General features: G+C 47.3%; 1 protein-coding gene and 1 long non-coding RNA gene across 2 annotated transcripts; both read left to right on the forward strand.

Annotated features, from left to right (window-relative positions):
• The first annotated feature begins 38 nt into the window (after nt 1-38).
• LOC113916402 lies at nt 39-4,938 on the forward strand. Its single transcript, XR_003517921.1, has 3 exons — nt 39-454; nt 3,610-3,757; nt 4,805-4,938. It is a non-coding gene; the product is annotated as an uncharacterized LOC113916402 (long non-coding RNA).
• An 815-nt stretch (nt 4,939-5,753) lies between these two features.
• DMRTB1 (DMRT like family B with proline rich C-terminal 1) lies at nt 5,754-18,057 on the forward strand. The gene is made up of 5 exons (XM_027602051.2): nt 5,754-5,765; nt 9,858-10,626; nt 12,212-12,417; nt 15,710-15,902; nt 17,176-18,057. The coding sequence occupies exons 1-5, from the start codon at nt 5,754-5,756 to the stop codon at nt 17,256-17,258; spliced, it is 1,263 nt and encodes a 420-aa protein (XP_027457852.1). The 3' UTR covers nt 17,259-18,057.
• Nucleotides 18,058-19,351: the final 1,294 nt, after the last annotated feature.

The following is a 19,351-nucleotide window of genomic DNA, read 5'->3' on the forward strand; positions in this document are numbered from 1 at the left end:
GAACCTGGTGTTGGAGGCCAGTCCTGCGGCTTCTAGCCTAACACTCTAATCTGTTAGATGCGACATCTAACCCCAGCACTCACACTCCACTCCTGTTTCCCGCCAAGAGTTGCAGTGAGGGCCTAGGAAGCATGGAGGTACTCACTAAATTGGGGGGACAGAGAGTCTGTTGATTATTTTCATTCATGAGGTATTTTTTCATTGACTACTGAGTCCCTGGCATAATTTTGGAGATCACAGAAGTGAGCCCAAACCCCTCACTTCCCTGAGGGAGACTGCAGTCTCATTGGCCTGGGAAATGAGAGCTAAGTGACTCCATGTGTAAATCAGTAGCATACATTCATTCATTCACCCACTTTGTGCCCTGCCGTGTGCAGAGTTAGGGGTTTAAGAAAGAGCTAGACATATTCCTGCTTATTTCTAAACAAGGAGATTTAGAAATCAGCATTGTACGGTAAGTAGTATAATAGGGGTCTGAATAAAATTCTGTATGAACAATGGGGGAGCAACTAATACTGCCTCATGAGGTTGAGAAGACTTCCCAGAGGAGATGACAACATAGCTAGGTCTTGAAGGATGAGTAGAAGTCCATCAGTCACATAGAGTAGATGGAACAGTAAGTCCAGGTTAGGGGAAACAGGAATATATGAACTATTGAGGAGAGATAAGTAATTCAACATGGTGGAAACTAGCCAGGATTGAGTCTGGAAAAACAGAATTGGGTCAAATTAGGCAAAACCTTAACACCTTGTTCAGCACTTTGACTTTTATGCTGTAGGGAGGCCAGCATTTCTCAGAAGTGTGATCCATAGACCTCCTGCGTCAGGATCACCTGGAATGCTTTATTTAAAATCTAAGATCACACCCCAGACCCTCTGAATGAGAATCTCTGAGGGTAGGAATATGCAATTTTAATAAGCTCTCTTAGGTGGATTCTTCGTTAAACTTCATTAAAGTTTGAAAACCACAGTATGTGGATGATGGGAGGTCAAAGATTTCTTAAAGTTTCTCTGATCAAATATTTTATCTGGAAGTAGGTGTGTATACAACTCTGCAAATTCATCAAGCTGTACACTTAAGATTAGTGAACATTAGACACTTTATGTATGTTATACCATTTTTTTTAATTGGTGGTATAAAATTCTAATCACAAAGTAAGGATGATGGCCATCAGGAGACCAGAGGCAGATACAGGTTTTCTCAATCAACAAGTCTTACTGAACTCCTGTCCTTATTGTAGTCTTATACCAGTGTTCAACTAATTAAACAAGGCAAATAGACTAATGTGGCTTTAATGCTTTAGCAGTCCATGTAAGGAAACCAAAACCTAAGCCTACAAATCTGTCAATGTTAAGAAATTTCCCCTCCACTTGAGGGAATGATTTATTCAGTTAACTAAATTCCCACTGACTGATGACTTAGGATGGGAACCGAAGAAACCAGAACTGGCAGGAATGTGAACTTCTTTGACAGTGCCCCAGGATGTGTCACAGCATCAAATAAATAGGACAGAGATGGCTCACCTGTGGCATAGCAGCCTGGGCCACAGAGAGGAACAGGACAGACACAGCTGGGCAGCCTCCCTCCTTTTCCAAACTGCCCCTCCTAGCCTGGTGCTTTACTCAGTTGAATTCTAGCTAGAGCAGCCAGCTTGTCCCGGTTTGCCCCCCACTTTCCCATGTGCAGCACTGAAAGTCCAGCGACCCCAGAACCCTCTCGGTCCCAGGCAAATCAGGATGGCTGGTCATGAGACTTTTCTGAGTCCCAACCGTGCCCAAGGCCTCCAGCCACTGCTAGCATGCTACAGTGTAAGAATCTCTGGCTTGGGAGCCAGGCATACCTGGGTCCAAATCCTGGCTCGTTCCATTTCTAGCTACAAATCCTGTAAATGTCATCTAACTTTCTTGAACCTCAGTTTATCTATAAACCTCATCCTATTCTTTCCTGAATTTGTGATAAACTTCATATTATCATTAAATTAAATGACAACACAGTGCTTGCAACGATGTAGGCCGTCAATGAATGTTAGTTTTGTTTTTTTTTTTTTCCTTCCTGACCTCCTTATACTTGGGGGGAGAGTTTTATTATCTCCTGGGGTACCAGATGTCTGAAATATCCCTAAAACTTGTTTCAGGGAAGGGAGGTGGCCATTAGGCAGTAGGGGGCACTGTTGCCACTCTTCCTCTCTTTGCTCCTCACACCAAAGCAGTAAGGCTCTAGTAAACCACTGATCAAAGATGGCTAAACTCTAAACCCGCACTTGGTTTTAACTTATCTAAATGTGTCCCACATGCCTGCAATAATGTTCAGGGTGTATCTGGATGATTTTAAATCTTGTACATTTAATTTATAATCCTTCTCACTCCAGGAGGTTTATGATGTGCCAGGGAGTCAGATGTTTATTCCTAGAATTATTTAACCCCAATCAACTAATTATTCTGATGAATTGTATGCCTTTTTTCTTTTTGCTTGACCAGATTGGAAACAATGACAGGCATTCAACTGAGATTTACTGTAAAGCTTAAACAGACTGGGAATTATGGAGTTCCTTAAACTGTCTCTGAAAATAAATATTTCTGATTTATCTGGCAAGTTGCAGGGGAAAAGGCAACAATCCCCAAACTCATTAAACTAAGTAAGTCTAACCATGTTTAAAGAAAATGTTGTGGGAGGTAATAATCCCTAGATGTTTAGATGAAAACTGTTCATAACAAATCTTCATGCCTTTCTGTTTGTTTAAGGAGTTATTTGTGCAAAGTAACATTAGCGCTCCCAGGGTAGCAATTGTTTATCTAGGGTGGGTTCTAGGGGAGAAGGGCATAAATCAAATAATTTTTTTATTAAATTTCCAAAGTTCTTAACGATATTAAATGTCCAAAGGACTCCACTTATCAAGCAGCATGTACATAATTGATCCATGCCCTCTGGTTGTGATCTTAGAATCTAAAGGGCTGTGTATCTCAGGAATGGTGTAACCTTAGTATATAATGACGTTCTTTCTTTTCTAGTTTGCAGAGTTTTTTACTAGTAATTTATACCTAACAAGATAAATATGAAAACATTCCTATAAAAATAACATCAATGCATCTCAAGATTCAAAATGCAATCCAGAGTTTTATTAGACTCTTCTAGTTGACATCTTCTAATAGATAAATATTTCCAATTCTAAAGCATGAGACAGAGTTTCGGTTCCATTAGAAAGACCCTAAATGACAAAGAGTAAATTCAAGTTAGTGAAGGTAATCTCACCAACATGAGGAAGGGACCTGTCCAAGTGGCCTACTATGCATGACAGTGGTGTAACAGCTTGAATCGGAGCTACTGTTAAAAACCTGCTCTTTGGAAGTAGAAGAAGGCCTGCACAGACAAATCTCTCTTTCAGTGCTGTCCAGTAGAAATACAATGGAGGGACATATATGCATTTTGAAATTTTCTGGTAACCACACTGAAAAAGTGAAAAACCACATTAAAATACAGTATGTCATTTAACTCAATATACTCAAAATATCATTATTTCAATGTATAATCTATACAAAATTATCAGTGAGATATTTTACATTCTTTTTTATACTATGTCTTTGAAATCTGGTGTGTATTTTATGTTTTTAGCACATCTTAATTTGGACTGACCACACTTCAAAGTGTTCAACAGCCACATGGGGGTAAAGCTATGGTATTAGCTCAGGTTTCATCTATGCTTGGAGAGCCTGGAGCCACCCGGAAAGGCTGAGCGGCTGAATCAAATGTCCTGGCTCAGGTGGGGATACTATTTCTTTCTCTTCGTTCCCCATTCCCTTGCCCTGCCTTCTCTTTGGTACCATGTAATGCATGCTAACCATGTGCCAGATACCAGACACTGTGCTGGGCATTGTAAATGCATTATAATCCTGCAAGAGTCGGAGATCTTATTTTATAAAAGAGTATAAAGTAAATGAAATAACTAAATGATGGCAATGAGAGCATAACGGTTGAGTGAACAGACTTGGAAGCTATTCACACATGTTTCTGTCACTTCTGTACACCTTTGGGAAGACATTTCTTAACCTCCCTAAGCCTTGATTTTATCATCTGTCAAATGGACATAACAAAAGTACCTCCCTTATAGATGTTGTTCTGTGATTTAAATGAGACCATGCCTACATTTCAAAGGTTCTTCTGGCTGGTTGAAGAAGTAAATTGACATGAGACAGATGAACAGGAGAAAAACAAATTTAATTTTGTATGTATGGGAATGCTCAGGTATATGAGGGGTTCAATAATGGAAAAGTTAAATGAAGTATATATGCCATCTTGAGCTAAGGAATGGGGTAGGGGCCTGGGGCTTCAAAAGGGAGGAGGGCAATAAGAACAGATTAATAATTAGATGTTTGCCCTGCCATACAGATGGGTCATTCAGATAAAACTTATCTCTGATAGTAACTCTTATTCTGGCAAAACCCCTCCATTTAGATTCTTCTAGGTATTTAAGGAAGGGTAGAAAATTTCTCTTAAGCCTGCAGGATCTTGATTGCTTTCAGCTCAAAATAGTTCACATGCCAAAGTAGTACATTTTGGGGAGACTTGTTCTGAACCCCTCCACCTGCAAAGCTGTATGCATTCATTATATATTAATATCATTAAATGGGATAAATGTGGGATACTTTAGAATTCGAAGCACATTACACAAATATTACTAATGCTTCTACTACTGAGGTACAAAGAAGCTAAGTGACCTAGCCAAGGTAACACAGCGAATGAGTAGTGACCAGGTTCTCACCCGGTTTGCCTGTCTCTAAAGCAATTATTTCTTGCCATTTACTTACAGTATGGACTGAATTTGTACTGATGCTGTGACATAAAATGAAAAGGTCTCTTGAAAGAGCAATTCTTGATCTCTGCTTGCCCTTCTCATAGAAGCAGAAGTCGAGGAAATTCTGGGTGTTTTATTTTGTTTTGTTTTTTGGGTAAGTAAGAATTTACTGTTTTAAAAAACTAGACAAGGAACATACACAGAGAAAGATTAAATTTAATTTTCTTTGCTCCTTTCTTCTTTTGACTCTCATTTTATCAAGGAACGGTGCCTTGCATATATTGGCGTTAAATTCATGCATGTTGTGTTAAACCAAATTTGCATGTTACTAAAGGAGAGAGAGATTAAGGTTATTATTCCCTATTAACAATGTATTTATAGGGACATGTGCCTCTCATCTTTTAAGACAAAAAATTTCTTGAAATTTATAGAAATTTGACAGTACCTGTCGCAGTTACAGGTGAAAGCTTCTGTGTGTAAAAATATGTTTTTCATCAAGTTAGCAAGTGAAAACAAAACAAATGTCCGTGCTACTGGGTCTAATTCAGTTAACTGTACCACTTTGAGTACACCCTCTCTGCCCAGATTGTATACTTTTTGTTTGTTCCACAGGATCGCGTCTTTTAGTCTTTACCTACAAAACCTCTCCAACTGCTTTCCTGTTTGAGTTCATCTCGTTCTATTTTTCTGTCACTCTTTTGTCTTCCCTCACTGCTGTTTTATGATTCCTAAGGAGATTCCTAGGAGGGGGTCATGTGAACCAGCGAACAGGGCTGCGGGCTTAGGAGAATCAAGGGGCTAGCACAGTGTGAGTCCAGGGCCATGGCGAGCCATGGGTGTGTGCTCCACCTGCAAAGGCCGCCCCAAAGAAAACCATGCTCAACTCCTTTTCATCTTGTAATACCTGTGTGAGTCCTAGTTACTTATTGTCCTCCTTTCTGAAAGAAAAACCAAGGTCAGGGACATGTCGGGATATGTGGGTTCCATTCTGGCCTGCCTCCACCATGTCATTTCTTCTCCTTAATCTTAGAGAGTGACACCCATAATTTCTCCTCAAGGACTCCCTCCATGATCTGGCTACTGTTTAACTTCTATACCTTCTCTCTCTCCAGTCCTGACTCCACTGTACTAGAACCGCACTGCAGGCCTTCAAACATGTTCTTCCATCTGTCTGAGACACCCGTTTCCTGCTCCTGTCCCTGACTGGTTCCTACTCGGCCTTTCAGCCTCAGCAGGGAAACCAACCCCTCAACGGAGCTGGTTTTTCTTTTCTTTTTTTTCCTTTCCTTTTCCGTTTCCTCTCCTCTCCTCTCTTCTCCTCCCCTCCCTCCCTCCCTTCCCTTTAAAAGCAGGCTCCATGCCCAGCATCAAGCCCAACACGGGGCTTGAACTCACGACCCTGAGATCAAGACCTGAGCTGAGATCAAGAGTCGAACACTTAACCAACTGAGCCACCCAGGCGCCCTGGGAGCCGATCTCTAGATCCAGGTTAGGCTCTCACATGGGTTCCTATAGCATCCTGGTTCTCTCTGCCACCGCGACTCCCCAGCTTTCATTTGGAATTATTTGTTTACTGTCTGGTTTGCCAGCTAGAATATATGCCTAAAGGTAAGGATCCTGATTTTTTATTTACTTCTGTGTCTCTTATACTTAGCACATAGTTGGCATTCAATAAATGTTGGCTGTGGGTGGTGGAAAGCAACCAAGCAGGGCATCAAAGGAAGCTTCCCTAGGTTGCCACCAGCTTCACCCCCTTTGCCCCAACTGTAATGGGTATGTAATAAGACAAACATTCCTATTCATCAACCAAAGCTTTCTTGGGGAGAGCACTGTGTTTGTTTAGAAGAAATATTGAAATAGCAGATACATGGTTAAGAATATGGACTTTGAGGATAGATTTCCTGGTTTTGAATCATAGATCTGCCACTCAATGGCTGGAAAATCTTGGGCAAATTACTTCTCTAGGCCTCAGTTTCTTCATGTGTAAAGTGGGGGGTGAAAACAACAGCACCTCCCTTAGAGGACTGTTGTGAGGATTATATGCATGAATACACACAAAGGACCGAAGAATTACTGCATACAGAAACACTAAGTGCTGGCTGGTATTATTACTATTAGTAAACCATTAGGGGTTGGGGTGAGCTCAAGGAACCAAAGTTGGTCAGCAAATTCTGCTTGTCGGGAGAGTGGTCCTGTTCACTGTGGGCTTTCTGTTTTGTATGTTTGGGGAGAGTTGCTGAAGCCAAGCTGATTTACTGTGCCAATTAGCGATGAGAAAATTTCGACATTGGCAGGAGAGGGAGGCAAGAGCCATTTGTACATTCAAATATTTACTGAATGTCTATTTTGTGCTAGACATAAAGGAAAATAAGATAGTCACAGCTGTTACAGAGCTCCCCAAAAAAATCAAGAAAGGAGAAAGAAGCTAGAGAGTCTGGGGGGCTGGGGGGGTGCTGGGGGGCAGACCAGTTTCTCTCCAGTGGATATGGCACAGCAGAGTAGGATGTTGAGAGAACAGAAATGCTAAGGCAGGATTTTAAAGCATCTGCTCTAGGATGTGTCATGTAAATCCTCTCCTCCATCCCCTACAAAATCTTCAATAAAGTTTTCATTGCTCACTGGAGAGAACCTGAAGAAAGGGAAGATAGCAGATATCTGGGTTATAACTGTTAGGGGAAAGAAGCTATGGGCAAAAAAGCCCTTCCTTACTCTTGTGTACTCCCAGTAAGGAAGCATTACAGTGCATGCAATATTTAATGATTGTAAATGATACCTCCATGCATTGTATAATACAAGACTCTTTACAGTGAATATAAATTAAACAGTACCAATAGCAAACATATCACTGAAAAGAGGAGGCATTATTCAAGACAGGAAACCTGGGACTTCGAGGGAAAAGGAGCCTCGAAGCTGGAGTCACATATGACCACCAACCAGCCCCTTTGTGGTTCATTAGTCAAACTGGTGATTCCTCAGCTTCTATGACTTGTTATTTTATAAACCACTGCTTAAGAGGATGCAGACTTTCTTAAACATAAATATCCTAAGGTTTAGGTATGGGGGAAAAAAAGGGGTCTACTATAGGGTCCACTAAAGCACTCCCATCCTTTTATGACTTCCAGTTTTTCACTTTTACCATCATTTTTAAGAATTTAAAGAATGGTATATAACAATCTAAAGAAATAACAATTCAAAGAAATGTATATATTTCTTTTAAAAAGCAGCAGCCTAAGAAGTAATCAGTCATCAAACAAAATAAAACAAAACTATCAATTTGCCTGAATTTCCAAGAGTGAAATAAATAAAGCTCTGTTGGAATTTACCTACATAAATTGAGACTTTCCAGGGAAGAGAGAAATAAACTAGTCTTTTTTTTTTTTTTCTTAGATTTGTTTACTGTTTAAACCCTGGGGTTTTTGCATCTTATAATGTGACTACTGATTAAAAAGATATATGGTTGTTTATTAATGTTGTCAAAGCATGATGCAAATTCACATCACCTTGGGTATATTTTGCCCCTAAAGCTATGAAGTAAATATGGAAGCATTTTGTAGTTAACAAGGCCAAAATATGTTAATTCAAATAGTTGGCTTTGAATAGGATTTTCCTTTAAATCATTAATAGGAAAATGAAGAGAGCTTGGGTGGTCAAGCATGAAATGTAAATGAGAGTAGTTTTCTTTTTTTTGTCTCATCCTTCCATGTTATTTGATGTTAAAATTTAAATTTGATAATGCAGAATATGACCTTATCATGAAACAATGCAGCTTATGCCCCAGATTTTTTGACAGCAGTATTGTAACTATGATTTTTAAGTACCGTTTCACTGAACTTCTCAGTGAAAAAATTAGACATTTTGAATTGGTAGAGTCAGAAAACGAGCTTTCCTGTTCTTTTATCTACAGGACCATATTTTTTAAATCAAAAACTAAGATAGAGGGTGTTAGAGCAAAGCAGAGACAAACCTAGATCTCTCTAAATGGATGTAAAATTACCAGTGAAATCCCTGAAGGGCCAGATAATACAGGAAGTGTATACTTTTGCCCTCTTATTAAAATGAGGAATATATTTCTTTAAAGCAGAAAAGGGCTTTACAAACCTCTGTTCAGCTCTGGGTTTCTAATCAGCCTCAGAATTGCAACCATTCCCCATTGTCAGGCCGCTGGTGAGAAGCGCAAAGGAGCCAGCCGCAACCAAGAGCTCTGCAAAATCAAGGTGGACACCAGGCCTCGCTTCTGCCACTCTGCTACCAGACAGAAAATTTCAGAAAGAGGTCAGCTTAAAACACACACATTTTAGCCAGGTTTTAAGTGTAACTACCTCCTTAAAGATAACTGATCCTATGATTATAAGCTTTTCAACGTAGGTGTTAGTGATCCATTTTTCCCCATTTTTTGGACCTGGAAAAAAAAAAAGACCTCAGAGTGTCATACATTTCTATCAAGAAAATGAACTAATTTAGTAGCATTGGAAAACTATGAAGTTTGTACCAGTTTTCAAATGACCCAGAATTTGGGCTGCTTTACAGGGATAACTAAATTCATGGCAAAGTAAGAATGATAAAAGCTCATGCTAAAATACCTTGTCTAAAGTATGCTTTACTTTGGAAGGCATCAGCAACAGCAATGCACCATTTGCCAGAAATGCATTTCTATACCAACAAAACTTGCTATTAGGGCACACCCTTGAGCAACTATCACACTGCCCTGAGCTCTTGAGACTATTCTGGAAGCATCACTGTGAGCTGCTGCTTCTCAGCAGGGGAGAGAAATGAAATTCAGCAGAAGCAGCAACTTTTGGAAGGAGAAGCACGGTTTGCCTCTTAGGATGCTTTTCTCCTGGAATGGGTTTACTGAGAGCTCCATACTTCTGGAGCTTTAAATTTGTGGACCGTTGACTATCACTCCGCCTCTTTTGAAGCTACAAAAATATCTTCTGTCTATGGTGTGGCGGGAATAAAAGTTTGGAAAATTAAATGGGTAAGACTTCAGATAACCCAGATGACTGACATGCAATAGCATTCCATGAAGAACTTATTCAGTCCAATCCCTTGCATGTAATTAACCAAGACACACAAAGTCTCCAAATTCTGCACTTCAAAAAAGGAGGGAAAATGCAAGGGTCCCGTGCAGCTCCCGGGACTTACTGAGAACCACTTTGTTACAAATGTATCCAAAGTCCCCAGCACCAGAGACTTCTGGGGCGCCAGTCGTCCTCGCTGCACTCGCTCCGCAGCTTCCAGAGGTAGCGGTTGTGCTACGAAGGCAGACCCTGCCAAGCTGGCCGACAAGATGCTGCGTACCCCCAAGTGCTCGCGGTGCCGGAACCATGGTTTCCTGGTGCCGGTCAAGGGCCACGCGGGCAAGTGCCGCTGGAAGCAGTGCACCTGCGAGAAGTGCTACCTGATCACCGAGCGCCAGAAGATTATGGCAGCGCAGAAGGTGCTGAAGAAGCAGGCCTCCGAGGAGGAGCAGGAGATGGCCCTTGGCGCGCACGGGCCGGAGCTGTTGTCTGGGGCTGCGGCCGCCGCCCCGGGCTCAAGCCTCCGCCAGCTGCTTCCGCTGGCAGTTTCGGGAGACCGGGAGGTAGGCCCGGCGTGCCGCGTGGCTGCGGGCTTCCCGGAGAGGCCCCCGCGGGGCCCGAGCCCGGGCCCGAGTGCCTTCCAGCCAGTTCTGGGCGGCCACGGCCACGTGGGGCTGAGCGAACGAGCCACCGTGGCCATGCCCGGTTCCGTGGGGCCCCAGCTCGGGGCGGAGGACGCAGGCAAGGGCTACGCCGGCCGCTTGGAGCTGCGCAGGCCAATGCGGCCCGTGCCCAGCCCACCATTCGCCGACTTCGGTAAGATTCCCGGGCCCCGCGTGGCCTCGCCCCACCTGGGATGCCTCTCCGGGTTGCAGCCTCCCCGTGCCCCACGCTGGCGGCCCAGGCCACCCGGGATCGTGCCGGGATGGGCCCTTGGGGTGGGGTGGGGTAAATGCTTTCAGAGGTACTCTTGCTGTGGGAAACTGTTCTCTAAATAGAGATTTGGGTTTGGGGCCATTTTGCAAAAAGGTAAAAAGAGAGCCAGAAAGGAATGGGTGGTTCTGACGGCTTTTAACATTTAGCTTCTTGCCTTTCTGTCTTGGGAGAAAGAAAATGGCCCCCAATCCCTTTGGCTGTGGCTTCCCCTTCAGGAAGACGCCCTAACGAGATGGGCCCTACTGCACTTGCGCACTTCTTCCCGCCCTTTTCTTGGGCTGGTGGCGCCTTCTTCCAGACGCCCATGTGGGCGGGCCTGCGCAACGATGACTGCGCCTGCGCACTCTTCCCTTTCCGGCCGTTGGCGGCTCCTCCCAGCCAACTTCCTTTGGAAGGGCCCTGGCCCAATGCGCCTGCGCACCCTTTTCCGCCCTTTAGCGAGGAGTGGGAATGAGACAGTTCTCTGCGCCCCACTGGAGAACGGTTGGTGTCTTGATACTACCTCTTTTTCCACCCCTCCCACCATATGCATAAATTACATGGTTCCTTATGTTTTGGTGGTTTTCAGTATTAAAAGTACAGTTTCAAGTCACAGATTTGAGGCTCTTTTTGGTTGCAGACACATGATTTTTTTTTTTGGTTTTCTCTATGGCAGTGTGGTAGAAAGAGCACAGGAGGCCGGGAGACTGCTCAGTCACCTTAGGCAAGCTCCTTCCTTCTGTGGCATTCTATCCCCTCTATGCTAAGGGGATTGGCCTGGATGTTCTCTGAAGGCCATTTCTGCCTTCTGGGACATTCTAGGAAAATTTAGGTCCCCAGGAAACTAGAGGGGGAAGGCAGACCTGAAACAGCAATTCTAGAAGATACCTTTCCATGGACACAGGGCCTTTCTCTGTTCCATCTCAACAGGGACTGAGTACTTAACTGTGCCCCAACACTAGTGACGAAGAACCGAAAGGGGAAAAGTCACTTTTGTTGCCTTCAAGGATCTTGTCCTTGTGGGAGGGACAGTGCCGATCAAGGAATCACGCAAATCAATGTATAGAGTTCTAATAACTGATGGTTTAGTTGTGGTTGAGGGAAGAGTAGGAGCTGAGTACTGAGGACTTACTGAGGCACAGTGGGGTAAGGGGGGAAAAGCCTTCTAAACTGAGGGAACAGCATCTGCAAAGGCCTTGAGGTTGATGGGAAAGGAGAAGCTGCTAGGTTATAGTGTGTGAGGAGGCTGGGGTGGAGGCAAGAACTAGCCCTCATGAGGCTTTATGCCTGTGCCAAGGACTTTTTCTAAGAGCAGTGGGACATGGCTGAACGGCTTAAAAAGCAGGGAAGATCAAAAGCATAATGGACATGGGAATTCTTTGTAAGTGGCTTTGAGTGTTGTGCTGCTACCTTTGTACGGTGATGTGATGCTCTTTTCTCTAGCCCTGTGTGTTTTTAACACTTCCTTCATTGCTTACCTTTTCAGGGCTCCCTCTGAGCATTAGCTCAGATTCTGTGGTGGGGTCCGAGTACCTGGAGAGAGAGCCTTCCAAGCTGTACCCCAGCTGCTCCAACATGCATTCCTACTGCCCATTCCCACTGGGCTACCAGGATGGATCCCCCACTCCGGGGATCCCCCTGCAGCGGGGCTTCCGGCATGTGTCCTGCAGCCACTTCCATGGAGGAGCCTTGGTAAGTCCCATCTCCATTCCTTTCCTGGTTCCTCCTTATCCCAGATGCCCTATTGCTCTTATGGATCCTCAGTCCCAGGAAGCAAACTGATGGGCCAGTCTGTGCCAGGCCCTGAGCACTGGCAGGACGGACACAACATTGACCGTGTGCAGTGCTCACCTCTCAGAGTGCACACGTGTAGGCAGGTCCATTCGCATGTAAACGGGTTGGCCTGGCTGTCTGGGCTGTGGCATGTACTTTTCAGAGCTGGGGGATCAGGCAAGAAGGAATGCAGACATAGCTCGGATAAACCTGGGGGCAGCCTGCGCGGTACCACTGACTGAGTGAGTGACCGTTAGCCTGGACTCATGGCATGCTGGGGCCGGAAGGGTGCTTCATTTTGCTGGGCACCAGGAAGGAAGTCTCACTGTCCTGGCACCACACTGTTGAGGGCAGAGCCAGGAGCAGACGTAGGTCCCCTGCCCAAAGGTATGGGCCACTTGAGACTTCAGGCACCTTTCAGGAGGAATTGAAGCTTAATCGTGAAGAATTAGGGAAACCTTCCCCCAAACACCTGTCACCTCAGGGAATATTTGTTGAAAGAATGGATGAGGTTTAATCTTTTTGTAAGATCAGTGGTCCTTTACTAACTGCTGTGCTCTTTAAGCCTGGAATTTTGAATACTGAGTAAGGAAGAGTCAGGCCGTCCCTGTTGTGTGAGGTACAAGTCGGGGTGAACAGGTTTTGTGGCCTTGGTTACCAGCTCCTTCCAGACCAGACCTCTTGGCAACCCTGAGGCCGGTCAGGGCTGCAGGATAGTCAGAGCCCTGGGTAACTAGTCCTGACTTGTCCCCTTCGGGCTGGACCTGTGGGGCAGGTCGGTTCTAATGTAGCTCACGTTCATGGCAACGTAGACCACCATTACCTTTCCTCGCTCTCTCAGAGCGGAAAGCCTAACCTGGGTGTTAGAGAGATGTTTCTCTTGCGGGGAGGGTAGGAAAGAGTGAGGACAGGGCAGGCTTCCTTGTTTAATATGGAAAGTGATTGAAAAGAAAGAGGAACGCTTGACATTTACATACCAACCGAGAGTCTTAGCTGCAGAGCCGAGCCAGTGGGATGCCCTCCCAGATGTGTCCACACAGGTCAGGCACACAGGGCGCTGGGTCCCCACCCCGGCTGCAGCCCCAGCAGCATCTCTTCTGTTTGTTTTAGACATTGTAAAGTTTTACATAAGTCATTTTCCATTGATTCACGGGAAAAGAGTTTGGAAACCACTGGTCTTGATAATTTCCAGGGTGCCTACTGACCCTTATGGGAGCCATCAGGGTATGCTGTATTACCCTACTATAGAGTAGAGGAAGAAGACTCAGAGAAGTTAGGTATTCGTTTATGGTCACAAAACTGGGGAGGGAGGGCCTGGTATTCAAATTACGTAGCTGGTCAGTAACAGCATTCACCCCAAGTCTGGGACTCACTTTCTCCTTCCCAAGGTATGTCTGTCATGCAGAGGCAGAGGAGACATGGCCCTTGGCTCTCACCACCACCCCCGCCGCACCTGAACTCTATGGGTGCTGGCCACCCCATTGCAGTCCAGGGAGAGCACAGTGCCTCCAGCCTTCAGACAAAGAGCGGGCTCTGGCCAAGTGCAGCATGCACCCACCGTCTGCTCACACAGAAGCTCGGATGGAGCCTGGCGTCCAGGGTAGAGCGCTGATTGACAGGCTTGCCAGACGGCCTTTGTTAAGAGTGTGATCTCAGTTGGTTTATCTGGGCCTGAGCTGCCACCACAGGCCCCAGGCAGGAGCTGTGATCCAGGGAGAGACTTGGCTGAGCCGCTTGGAATTAAAGCACTAATAATCCCCCTTCCTACCCCCTTCTCGTCTGGATAGAGGATCAGGCATTTATTTCTGATGCTCTTTCAAACCCAAGAGCCTATGAATTGCTTTCATCCTTGTCCCGCTGCCCCTGCCTGGGCTCTGAGATACTCCCCAGAGATGTCTTCAGCCTCGTCTTCCTGTCCCTGTCCCATTTGCTGCTTCTTCACTTCGTCTGTTCTCTTCCCATAAGACGGCACAAGCTCAGAGTTGGACAGACCTGGGATCCAGTCCTGCCTCCACTGTTAGCTAGCCGAACGACCTGGGGAAGCCATCTAACCTCTGAGGGTCTGACTCAGGTTCTCACTCTGGCAGTAGGGGAAAGAGTACCTATCTCATAGGGCCGTTGACAGATTGAAGAAGCTGTAATGCCTGGAAAGGGCCTGGCACGGGGCCTGGCACGTAGTAGATACTTGAAGGTGGGCTTTCTTCTCTTCCTTGTTAGGAAATGCTGGGTTAATCTAAAGAGATTTTTGCAGACTGCCTCAGGGCTTTAATGTGCTCATGTGTGACTCACCGATGTGGGGGTAGTGCGTGGGGTTTCTCAAACTCCTTTGTCAAAGAACACTTTTGAAAGCACATAAAATATATTATAGGACACTAGGGTTCTCCAGAACACAGCTTGTAAAGTGCTCTGAAGTTTCTGGATGCAGAAGTAAATAAGAGGAACTACATCTGAAATTCATTATGATTTTTTATTGCTTTCATGTCTTTGTCTGTTCAGTGCTAAGCCGTGTAGTCCTCCCTCCAGACGCCCCCATTCCAGCCTTAGCGACCCGTGGCACAAGTGTGGCTTCCATGTTCGGAAGAAGGGGCAGCCACACAGAGGGCTGCCCACCGGAGTCGCTTTGCTGGCGTCCCCAGCTGCCCTTGCCTCAGGAACGGCTGCACTGCACCCAACTCTTCTGTGGTGTTGGAATAGGGCCTCCAAAGGCCCCCCGACTCTATAGAGTCTAACTCCTTAGCTGTATCAGGAAAAGGGACCACGGGTTTGGGATGCATTCGGACCTTCCCCAGCACGGAGCAGTAGAGTCCGACAGACGGATCCAGTTCTGCCTCTGCTGCTTACCAGCCCTGTGGCCCTGGGCCCGAAGCTGCCCCTCATGGACACTGTGTGCCATCATTATCATGAGGAGGGTACTAGAACTTCCCTCCTGGGGTCATGAGGGTAGATGGAGGTCCCAGATCTGTGCATATACAAAAGGGCTCAGTGTGACTGTGTGGCTGTTCCCCAGGCTCACCTGAGATGTGTCTGGATTTCTTCTTGCCTCCAATCATTTGGGGGGTATTGGCCAAACACCCTGTCCCCAGGTGTGGGGGCCACACTGGTGAATCTACCCCTTGGGGAGCCCCCCATTGAGGAGCCTGAGAACCCATTTGACCAGGCTGTCTGGCTAGCCCTCTCCCTCTCTGGCTTGTGGGCTATGTGTGCCCCGCAGGTGCCCGAGCCGGTGGGAGACTTCCAGCCCAGCTACTACCCGCCGCCGCCGCCGCCGCCGCCGACCCCGCAGCCTCAGTTTCTCCCGCCGGGCTTCCTGTCTGCACTCCACTTCCTGCCACCGCTGCCGCCGCCCCCGCCGCCGGCCTCCTTCTCTCTCGCTGTCCCGTCTGATACAGACAGGGAAACTGCTGGTAAGTGGGGCTCCTGTCCGCCAGCTTCTGGGGAGCCAGGAAGACTTTCTGGAGGCAGGGGGCCTAATCTGAAGTGAGAGAGAAGGGCCGCACTCGGCCCTGGGATGAGCTCTTGCCCTACGCCCCTCCCTTTATTCCATATGCAAGCATCTGAGAGAGGGGGTCCCCAGTCTCAGGTGAGAAAACCAGTGGAACCCAGAGAGGGTCTCGCATATGTAAATGGCAGATGGCAGCGCTCAGATTTCAACAGAACCTGTCTGGCTCCGGCTGCGATGCTAATTCCCTCCCCTTATCAGCGCCTGCGGGCAGAGGTGCGGCGGGGGAGGGGGGGTGGGTGGGGTGCTGGCACGCAGTGCGGTCAGGAGACCAGTGGGGCCAGGCCTCTCTGGCTCGGCTGGGCCTCTCCGGCCAGGGAAGGAGCGTGCGGAGTCTGGAGCAGCAGCTGGAGCTGGGCTGGGGCCGGGCTGCGGCCGCTAGGGATGGCCTTCTGCCCCGGGCCACTCTGCAGAGAGTCAGACCGGGAGGGAGCTAGGCCTGTCTTCTCGTCTGTAAAATGGGTCCTGTCACAGAGTTACTGTGACAGTCCACGCACATTTCGGATATAAAAACGCTTTCGGTTTCCTTTTGAGGGCTCTTGCAGCTTTAAAGGTTCTAGGATTTTTTTTTCCCTTGCAGTCCTTCCCTGAGGTTCCTCAGGGAAAGGAAGTGAGGCCTACTGCACACTTGCTGTGTGTGAGACGCCTGGGTGCACAGCCTGGAGAGATGGTATGTGGCTTAAAGCACACTGGCCGCGGAGCCAGACAGCCTGGGTGTCCCGACTCCAGCACTTAGTGGCTGTGGGACCCGCGGCAAGTCCATGCACTCCTTGTGCCTCAGCTTCACCTTCTGCCAAAGTGGACCGATGGTGCCTACCTCAGGAGGGGATTCTGAGAACCTGAACCCGGGGATGGCGTTAGTGTTCGTTCTTATGTACTGTTTCCCATCATCCCCTTGCTGACGTGATGTTGCGAGGCAGAAAGACGCTGAGGTTCAGAGCTGCGGGGTAGCTTGCTTCCCGCCACCCAGCTGGCGACAAACAGAGCTGGAGGGTGAGCTGGAGTCTGTGTCATGGGGCCCCGGCTTCGTGGCCAGCGTCTGGACACCTAGCAAAGGAATGGCAAAGGCATTCTCCGCTGGGGCCGGGAATGGTGAGACTGCCTTACAGAAAGTCTGTCTCTGAAAGTAGGTCATTCCCCTCTTTGTAAATCCAGCCCCTCCTCTTTGTCCTTCACAGACGACCAGGACCAGGAGACCGAGGGGCCCGAGGTGCCGCCCCGTGAGCCCAGCCAGCCACCCTTTCAGGAGCCGTCCGACTAGGCCCGGGCACTGGGGCCAGTGGGCTGGGGGCGTGGGGGTGTTACAGCAATGAGTCCGCGTTCGGCCGTGTGTAGGAAGGAAGGATGGTGGTAGGTATAAGATGGCAGTTAATTTCCATTTCAAGACAGGAGGGAGGAGGGCGATTTCTAAAGTTCTCTTAATCCTGAGGTGTGGGATGGGCCAGGAGTGTGGAGGGTGGTTAGCAGGGGAGGGCCAGGGCTCTGAGGATTGCGGGGCTGGTGGAAGCTCACATTAGGAATGAATTTAACCAAGTCTGGGTTGTGTGGCTGTTAAACTCACTCCCAGGTGCGGTCTTTGATTTCCTCAGGCCCCACTCTAGCACAGGAGGCACCATCTATTTCAGCCTTCTGCTTCTGCCTCTGTTTGGTCCCAGCTGGGGGCAGCACAGACACCAAAGCCCCCACACATCCAGGGGGCCGTTGTGGGCAGCGGGGCCCCGGGCGCTGACAGCCGGTTCTGCAGCGTCCCTCCCTGCTGCTCTGTCCCTCGAGGGCTGCCTGGCCACTGCCCCTTGCCCCTTCTCCACGGGGCTTCACTAAGCATTCTAACCGCTGGGGCTGCTTCATCTCCCCTCCCTAAAGTTCAAGCCACTGTAGGCATCATTTCTGTTTTAAAAAAAAAAATCTATTAAAGTTTGACTATTTGACATTTTTATAGTGATTGCCAACTTTAAAAAAAGCACTGATGCTGTTCTCAGAGAGTAGAATGGTGCTTCTAAATCACCTCTGTATCTGTTTCTTCTCTGGGGACAGTAGACTGTTGAAATAAAATAAGCAGTAGAAATTGTCGTGCAAGTTTTATTCTCTCTTTAAATCCTTGTTGGGAGGATGGTGTTGGGTAAGGGGTCAGGTCGGGGTCTGGCAAGTCCCTCCCTAACCTGCCTCCCCTCTCCCTTTGCCTCTGTTAGCCAGCGAGAGGCTTGGGCCAGGCTACTAGATTTCTGACTATCATTATTATGGGTATATCACCATTTTTTTTTTTTTTTAAGCAGTGGAGACCTTTTGAGGAAATCTGATGCAGACCCAAAATATAAAGATTTCTTTTAGTTTCCCTCACCCAGCTGTGGGGGTGGCAGAGAAGACCTTCTGGAGAAGTTGGGGTCTCAACTCCATCTTGAAGGTGAAAGTAGGCACTCCTAGTAGGGGGTTGCACAGAGTAGGGGACTAGAGTGAAGGATTCTGGGTGAGAGACCATGTCTTGTTCTCTGTCCAGGGAAGGACTGGCAGTCAAGAAAACAGGCCGACCTGCTTCCTGCCTGGCCTATAGGCAAGGGTGTCCCAGCACCCTTATAGGACAAGTGGCAGGATGATCGCTGAGAAGTGATACTTGGCTGTTCTCCCAACATCAGTGCGGTGGCTGGGCCCGGGCCTGTTCTGTTGGAAGGCACTGGAGCAGGATACAGTCCTAGGAATGTTTCAGTTACTGCTTTACAGACGATTCTTTCAGTGGGGCTGACCTAAGTATGCCAAGGCCTGTAGGTCAGCATTGGCTTCAGTCTGGACCAGATGATGTGATTTTGGAATAGCCTGGTTTTGCAGCTGAAGCTCCTCCCACCCCAGCCCTCCCCTCACAACAGTGCTGGTCCTGCCCCTGGGTTCACAGGACTGCAGGAGCCCTGGTTTCCAGTTGGCCCCGTTCCCCCTGACCTCATTGGACCCTGGCCTGTCAGTATGGCCAAGTAAGGCTGGATTAGTGCCCCTACTTACTCATTACACTGTTTTATTTTAGACTCCATGTTTTGAAAGATTTTTCAGCCAAGCTGCATTAAAATATTTCTGATCAATGCACGCAGAGAGGTATGAGAGTCTGACCACATGGACTCCATAACATTCCAGACCAGGGGGTGCCTGGGTGGCTCAGTCGGTTGGGTGACTGCCTTCGGCTCAGGTCATGATCCTGGAGTCCCGGGATCGAGTCCCACATCGGGCTCCCTGCTCGGCGGGGAGTCTGCTTCTCCCTCTGACCCTCCCCCCTCTCATGCTCCCTCTCTACCATTCTCTTTCTCAAATAAATAAAATCTTTAAAAAAAAAAACAAAATATTCCAGACCAATGCAAGGACACAGGATGTTTA

This window comes from Zalophus californianus, chromosome 4 (genome assembly GCF_009762305.2).
Source record: "Zalophus californianus isolate mZalCal1 chromosome 4, mZalCal1.pri.v2, whole genome shotgun sequence".
Lineage (NCBI taxonomy): Eukaryota > Metazoa > Chordata > Mammalia > Carnivora > Otariidae > Zalophus > Zalophus californianus.